Source organism: Cyprinus carpio, chromosome A5, assembly GCF_018340385.1.
Source record: "Cyprinus carpio isolate SPL01 chromosome A5, ASM1834038v1, whole genome shotgun sequence".
NCBI classification, from domain to species: Eukaryota; Metazoa; Chordata; class Actinopteri; order Cypriniformes; family Cyprinidae; genus Cyprinus; species Cyprinus carpio.
The window spans coordinates 25,548,285-25,556,457 of record NC_056576.1 but is presented as its reverse complement, the minus strand read 5'-3'; the positions used below and the strand labels follow the sequence as shown (position 1 = coordinate 25,556,457).

Sequence of the window (8,173 nt, the reverse complement as noted above, 5' to 3'; positions counted from 1 at the left end):
CCTAAATAATTAGGCCACTGTATGTAACTGACAGAAATATTACCTAATCAACCGTCCCAGTAAGCCAGTTAGTTTTCCTATATCAGTCTTTTATCTTTGCTTCTTAGATGCTCCTAAAAATACATCAGTTTCAGTGAGTACCTCCAGCTCTGTGTTGGAGGGCGGTTCAGTGACTCTGACCTGCAGCAGTGATGCAAATCCAGCAGTGAACTACACCTGGTCCAGAGAGAGTGAAGGACAGATGGAGCAGCTGCAGACTGGAGACACTCTTACCTTCGATAGGATCGACCTGAAACACAGAGGCTGGTACTACTGTACAGCTCAGAACCAACATGGCACCCAAAACTCTTCAGTGATGCTGAACATTCAGTGTGAGTATTACATAACAGACAATTTTACCTCGTCACATTCATTATCAACTTAAAGTAAATTATAAAATGAACAGTTATGACACTGTTATTATGTTATGATGCAGTAATACCTACTAGCTATAAAAAATGTTTCTCTTTATTAAGTTTAAGGCCAAATAATATTATTAAAAGGACTTTAATTTGTCCAGTTAAACTTACCACATTGCTGTTTTGAAGTTTTATTTAAACGCAGGGACATTGATTTTTCAGTATAAATGGTAGCTTCAGACATTCAGATCAGTCTGGATTATAGTCACTCAGTAAGACTAGATTGTTTTCCAAATGCACTCTTCTGACTGTTGATGCATCAGCACTATAGCATCATATAGTCTCCAAAGCAATATTGTAACACATTTGACTTTCATTGTATGAACAAATGAAATATTTTTTCAAAAACAACTTATTTTGTGTTCTGCAGCAGTGATGCAAATCAAGCAGTGCTGAACTGCAGCATTTATCACTGTCACGAGCAGAATCATTGTAGTTATTTTGTTTTTCTCATTTTAATACTTTCAGATGCCCCTAAAATCTCTCCATCCTCCCACTGTACCAGAACTGATGTAACTGTGTGTTTCTGTGAGGCTGATGGGAATCCCTCTCCTGAACTGGAGTGGCATCTGTCTGGATGTCCTGTCACTAACTCTTCAAACATGTTCATCAGTGAAGAGCGATTGAGCAGCACAGGCTTGAGGAGCTCCATCACTCTTAATCAGTCTCTCACACACACATCCACTCTGCAGTGTGTCAGCAACAACACTCATGGCACTGCAAGTCACCGGTTTAATTTACTTCATTCCACTCCTCAGGTGTCAGGTAAATTTTATAGGCATTGATTTTTAAGGTTTAATGTTTGAAGTATTTACAGATGCATCATCTTAAATACCATTATTTATACATTTTAACAATTCTGTTGGTGTTGTACATTTCTAGTTGTTACATTAGAAAAAGGGCAAAGGATAAATGCTTAATTCTTCATTACCTCACACACTTTTATGTAAATAAATTTTATGCAAAAGAACCTTTTTGCTTAAAGACATGCTTTTGCTACAAGACAAACCAGTTTTGTTACTAACCACAGTTCAAACTTGCTGCTCGGCTCATTCTTCTAGAAAGGAGGATGGACTGCAATCACTAGCATTATTAGAATTAGATGCTTTTTATTTCATATAATTGATCAATTCTATGAGTGGCTCTCCAAAAACCTGTAATTTATTATTATTATTATTATTATTATTATTATTATTATTATCATTATCAGGTTTCCATCATTTCTCTTTTTTGCTTGGAGTTGCTGGTGGGGCTTCTGTGATGATGATCATATGTGGCATTTTACTTATCTGTGCAAGGTATGTCCACATTGCCCAAGGTCACTACAAGTCATCAATGTAATTAAGCAACAGAACTAATCTCACTTAAGCAATAAGCAAATTATGTCAACTCTGAAAACTATTTTGTCAACATTCAAATCCATACATGGCTGATGTTAATTTGTTTAATTTTTTGATCACGGACACATGGAAATATATTTTTTTCAGAAGAGAAAGCAACACAAGACGAGACGATGGCATTGAACTCATTCTGGCTGACAGGGTAAGTTCCCTCAAAGTACACTGTTCATTTTAAAATACTGCAGCTCTCGACTTGATTTGTTCATCTGTTTGTTCAACAGGAGAATGAGTGTGCCAATAATGCCATGCTGTCTCCTACTGGATCTGTCACCCAGAATCATGAAGAACTCCATTACACCTTCATTGATTTCACAAACACCCAACCAGAGTCAGAAGAGATCAGGGGCGTCTCCTCACTGACAACTGACTACGCTGTGGTCCGACATTATCCTGGTGGAGTATCAGAGGCAGAGAGCTCAAAAGGAGGTGATCAGCCCAAACAGCAAATCGCAGCTGTAGTGATGTCTGAGAAAAATCAAACCGTACTAGAGCAGGAGGCAAAAATGGAATAGAAGTGTTCTCTCAGCAATCAGAAGACACAACATATGAAAATATCAACATCTGAGCTAGAATTGCTCACACAATCAGTGTTTTGTCTTGTAATTACAAATGAATGTTAGCTGCAGCTTTCAAGTGTGAAACAGAAGATAAAAAAAAAAAAGTAAAAAAATGGCATATAACTTCTGGGTCATGTATGTAGTCATACGATAGCATTTTTCTGTGGACCAAAGACAATTTAGCCATTTAAGGAATATTCAAAGTTCCTCTCATGTTTTCTTTAAAAAAAGGAGGTTACAGTGAAGCATTGTGACACACATTGGAGTAAAACTGTGGGATTTTGTCCACCAGGAACCAACTGAATCATTGTACTTTGTTAATCTCATGTGAATGACAGGTCACTGGAGATGAGGGAGTATTGCCTTGCCTTTACATTCCATTGTCATGGCAACAAAGTTGTAAAATGGGATAAAATCTTACAAAATACTCAAATCATGCAAAAATGCATATTCTTTACATTTTATGGCTATACCTTTGGATCAGTGAGTAGTTTTTTAATGTTTACAAATGGCCCCATTTACTTTGAGTGCAAGTACCCACACTGTAACCTACCTATGCTTTTTATTATTATTTTTAAGAAGCTTTTGTTTTAAATAATCTATTTTTAATCATATTTACATGGTATATTTAATTCATCTATCTGATTAGACTGTATCTGTGAGGGAATTTAGTACTGGCCCCCAAAATATAGACAGACACAAGTGGATAAGTTTTAGAAAGTTTATTTTCAGTTTCTTTAATATTAACATTCTCAGGATGCTGGTGAGTATTCTCCAGGCCAGGAAGTGGCTAACAGTGAGGTGAGCCAAAGGGTCAGTGATGGGAGTAGTAAGATCAGAGGAAGGTCTGGAGGATAGCAAGCTAGTTGAGCGCTTCCGACCAGGAACTGAGGGAATTGGCTTACTGGTATTGCCTGGATCAGTATAGCTGACAGGGTTTAGGTGGTCTTATGAGGTGGATGGAGTGATTGCTTTGGGAGTTGAACCCCGGTTTACCACTGTGACAGGCAGAGACACAGTCCACTGTACCACACAGAAGAGTCTACCTGTGTGTTCTAGAAGGCATTCTGAGAAAGTAATAGATGAGTAGAGAACAAACAGTAACAGAGACAACACAATCCAATTCCTTCCCTTTATCCTCTTTCCAGTCCCCATGTCCCAAAACAATTCCACAATCCACAATCCAAATCCACAATGAACTTACAATCCAGCATCCAAAGCAGCAAATAAACAGTCCAAACTTACTCCCTCTTGATAGGGGTCCAGGCAGAGAGAGAGAAAAATCAGGTTGACTAAATGACTAAATGTAAATGTAAATGTATATTCTCTCTCTCTCTCTCTCTCTCTCTCTCTCTCTCTCTCTCTCTCTCTCTCTCTCTCTTTTACTTTTAATGTTAGTTTACTTATAGCAGGACCATTTATTTTTTTGTACATATTTACATTTGATTGTTTGTATAAGTTTTTGTATTTACCCCAAAGGACAACCTTCTAAAGGCCAATTCAACATTGCACAGACACACAGACATTGACAAATTCTAACCAGACAGTTCATCTGGTGTTATCGGATCAGTGTGTTACCCCCCGTCGGTGTCTGTTGTGTCAGTTGGTCAGATATCCCAATTTTGCTAATTTCTGAAGGTGCTCAATTGGTGTTTGTCAGTTCATGAAATGTCTGAGAAGTGACATGATATTGGTGGCTGTCGGTGTCTGTGTAGTGTGAATTGGGCTTTAAAATAAAAAAGATGTTTTATTTGTTGCATGATTTGTAGGTTTAGTCTTTTGACACTTAAAAAATAAATAAACAAATGTGTGTGTAGCATGTTGTGTCAATTTTTTAATTGCATTACAATGCAAAAGAAAAAATATCTATATATTATTTTTAAGTGGATATGCATTGCACATACAGTACCCACTTAAGATAAAAGATACCAGACTTGAGGTGAATGGTGCCATCAAATTAGCCTCAGCTGTGGACATGGAATTTAAAATCAAATCTCAACTAACTACCTTATTAAGTTGGCTTAAGAAAGCCAACTTACTGGAATGCGATTTAAACTTTTTCTTCTTCTTTTAAAATGTATCTTCTCCTAGACCTTAGAGAACCAAAACTGGGTTGCTATATCTTTTCTAACTGATCCGGTTTACGTTTTTTGTAAACCAGACTATCAAACCACCTTAAATTCCATTCCATTTCACTGAGGGGATTTTTATTTTTTTAGAATTGTAGGTTTGTTTTGTATTTATGCTGTCATAGCAAAGCTTTAAAAAAACTCTCTACTGAGAATTACAGCTAGAAACCAGCCTAAGGTGTTGAACTGCTTTGGGCTGGTCTCCCAAGCTGGTTTTTTAAGTGGTTTTGGCCACTGTCACGCTGGTCTTATCTGGCTTTTTTACTGAATCATCTGGTTTTAGGCTGGTTTTAGATGGATTAGCATAGAAACATGCTAACAACATGCTAGTTACTTGCTAATCAGGCTAGAAACATGCTTTTAATATGGTTTTGGACAGTGTCACGCTGGTCTTAGCTGGTTTTTACCTGGCAATTTTTTTTTTTTTTTTTACTGAATCAAAATGGTTTTAGCTGGTCTTAGCTGCATATTAGCATAGAAGAACATGCTAACAAAATGCTAGTTACTTATTAATCAGGCTAGAAACATGCTAGCGACATACTAGTAACTTGTTAATTATGCTAGCCAACATGCTAGTATCTTGCTAATCATGATAGCTAGTAACATGCTAGTCTTTTGCTAATCATGCTGGAAACATGCTAGCAACATGTTAGTTACTTGCTAATCATGCTAATGACATGCTAGTCACTTGCTAATAATGTTAACAACATGCTAGAAACTTGTTAACATACTAGTGATTTGTTAATCATGCAAACAACATGTTAGTCACTTGCTAATCATGCTAACAACATGCTAGTTACATGCTAGTCACTTGTCAATCATTCTAGCAACATTCTAGTGATTTGCTAATCATGCTAATGACATGTTAGTGACTTGCTAGTCATGCTAGCAACATGCTTGAGACATGCTAGTCCACTTGATCAATATGCTAGATACATGCTAGTCACTTGCTAATCATGCTGGGAAACATACTAGCAACATGCCTAGTCACTTGTTAAAGGTCCAACTGAAATCAAAATTGACAATATTTACTTGTTTTGCCTAAATGATTGTTTTTGTGGTGACAATTCATCCATGCAAGTCAATCCACACAAAAAATTTTTGGCTTCGTAATCTTTAATCAAAAATTGCTGAAAATGCCCCTCCCCTATGCATTGAGGACCTCCCTGATGACGTAGGTTTGAAGGTTTGGGTGTCTGCTTAGCATCCGTAACCACGCCCCTCTAACTGACAGTAGACAGGCTACCTGTGTGTTTGTGAGCATTGACAGCGCATGAAAGGAGAGATGGCGAGGAGGTGGCATTTTTGGTTCTAGATCCAATCAGGTGCTAGTTGAAAATAAAGCCAGCACACCCACTATTTTTCCTTATTTAGTATTCTGTTTCTCTCAGAAATACGTCACAACACTGGAGAGAAAAAGTCATTTGCAGCTTCCGGTTTCACGTGGACTGTAATCACTCTGGAAACATGATAGCGATGTGCTAGTCACTTTCTAATCATGCTTGAAACATGCTAAAGACATGGTAGTCATTTGCTAGTCATGCTAATGACATGCTAGTCAATTGCTAATCATGTTAACAACATGCTAGTAACATGCTAGTCACTTGTTAATCATGCTAGCAACATGCTAATCACTTGCTAATCATGCTAGTGACATGCTAGTCACTTGCTTATCATGCTGGAAACGTGCTAATGCAATGCTAGTAACTTGCAAATCATGCTAATGACATGCTAGTCACTTGCTAATCATGTTAGAACATGCTAGTCATTTGCTAATCATGCTAGCAACATGCTAGTCACTTGCTAATCATGCTAATGACATGCTAGTCACTTGCTATTCATGTGAACATTATGTTAAATTTTTAACACTTGTTAATCATGCTAGCAACATGCTAGAAACATGTTAATGATGGTAAACAAACATGCTAGTCTATTTGCTAATCATGTTAACACACAAGTGCTGGTCATTTGCATTATATATGCTAGCAAAATGTTAACATCATGCTAGTAACCTTTGTTAATCATGCTAATGACATGCTAGTCACTTGCCAGTAATGCTAGCAACATGTTGGTCACTTTGCTAATTATGCTGGAAACATGCTAGCTACATTCTATTCACTTTTATTAATTATGCTGTAATCATGCTACAAACATGCTAGTAACTTTGCTACTCATGCTAATTGACATGCCAGTCACTTGCTATTTATGGCTAGCAAACTCTGCTATTACCTGTTAATTATGCTAGACAATATGCTAGAAACATGAAAACAATGGTAGCAACTTGGTAGCTCATTTGCTAATCATGTTACAACATGCTAGTCATTTGCTATTCATGTTATCAACATGATATAAAAATGCTACTGACATGCTAGTGTAGGAACTGTTAACCATGTTTAATGACATACTAGTCACTTGCTAGTCATGCTAGCAAAATGATAGTCAACACTTGCTAATTTTAACAATCATGCTAGTCAGTTTTGCTAATCATGATAAACATGTTAGTCACTTGTGTTAACATGCTTAGTAACATACGTAATCATGCTAACAAGGCATGCATCTAGAGGTGACTTAGTTGCTATTGTTATTCTATTCTTGATAAATACTTGTTATTCTATCTTGTTGGTAGTTGCTTGGTAATTATTTTTGATGCTAACAACATGCTAGTCACTTGGTAATAGTCACTTGGTACTCATGCTAGCAAACATGCTAGTTTTACTTTGCTAATATGCCAGCCAACATGCTATGCGACAATGTAATCATGCTGGAACACGGTAGTGACTGCTAGTACTTGCTAATCCTGTTCATGACATAGTGGTAGTCATCTTTGCTAATCTATCGCACTTCTAGTTTACTATTCTTATCTATTTATCTACATATCTAGTCTATTTATCTTCTCTATTTTTTCTATTATATTTTTATTGCCTTCAGAACTTTAAAACACTTCAATTAGTAAACTGAACCCCTCAAAACTTGAAGCTTTTAAAACTACTTCAATCTTTACTGGTTATGCTTTTTCAAGCCACTTAAAGTATGTCTCAAACTTCACTTATCTAAGTTACCTCTTCCTCTCTCTCTTTCTTTTAACAAAAAAAACAAAAACACAAAAACAAACAAACAAACAACATACAAAAACCAAACAAAAAACATTTTAAACTAATTTTTAGAAGCAATAGGGCTGCTTTATGATGCAGGAGCAGCTCTGTTCTAGGCCTCTGTGGTTACAGTTTCTGTTCTGTTCTGCACAAGAAATGGCCTTAATAGTGTGAATTCTGAGCACAGCAAGTTACAGCTACATGTTACTCAAAAGAACATATTGGTACTTCAGTAGTGGTTTGCTTATAATTGTGTGTAAACTAAGCTGGTATAGCAGATAAAATATAAGCAGTAAACACCTTTCAAATTATTATTATTATTATTTTATTTATTTTTTTTTTCAATTCTTCTTGACAACTCTTCTTCTGAAATGGTTTATATGCCACTCCTTTCTCTTGTGCAAAAAGATCTTTATTAGAGTGTATAGCAGCTTTTGGTCTGGAGAAAAGGTTTCCTTTATTTCGTGGATCTGGAAAAAGCTCTTATTAAAGTGTGAATGCTGAGCAGGAAGGCTAGTGCTGCCACAATTATTTTTA

The 8,173-nt window shown here is 36.5% G+C and overlaps 1 protein-coding gene across 1 annotated transcript; it reads left to right on the top strand.

The window, feature by feature from the left end:
• The first annotated feature begins 88 nt into the window (after positions 1-88).
• On the top strand, positions 89-2,370 carry LOC109076746 (sialic acid-binding Ig-like lectin 10). Its single transcript, XM_042757400.1, has 5 exons — positions 89-371; positions 927-1,223; positions 1,669-1,756; positions 1,946-2,000; positions 2,080-2,370. Exons 1-5 carry the CDS (start codon positions 242-244, stop codon positions 2,368-2,370), a joined length of 861 nt encoding a protein of 286 aa, XP_042613334.1. The 5' UTR covers positions 89-241.
• The last annotated feature ends 5,803 nt before the right edge of the window (positions 2,371-8,173 follow it).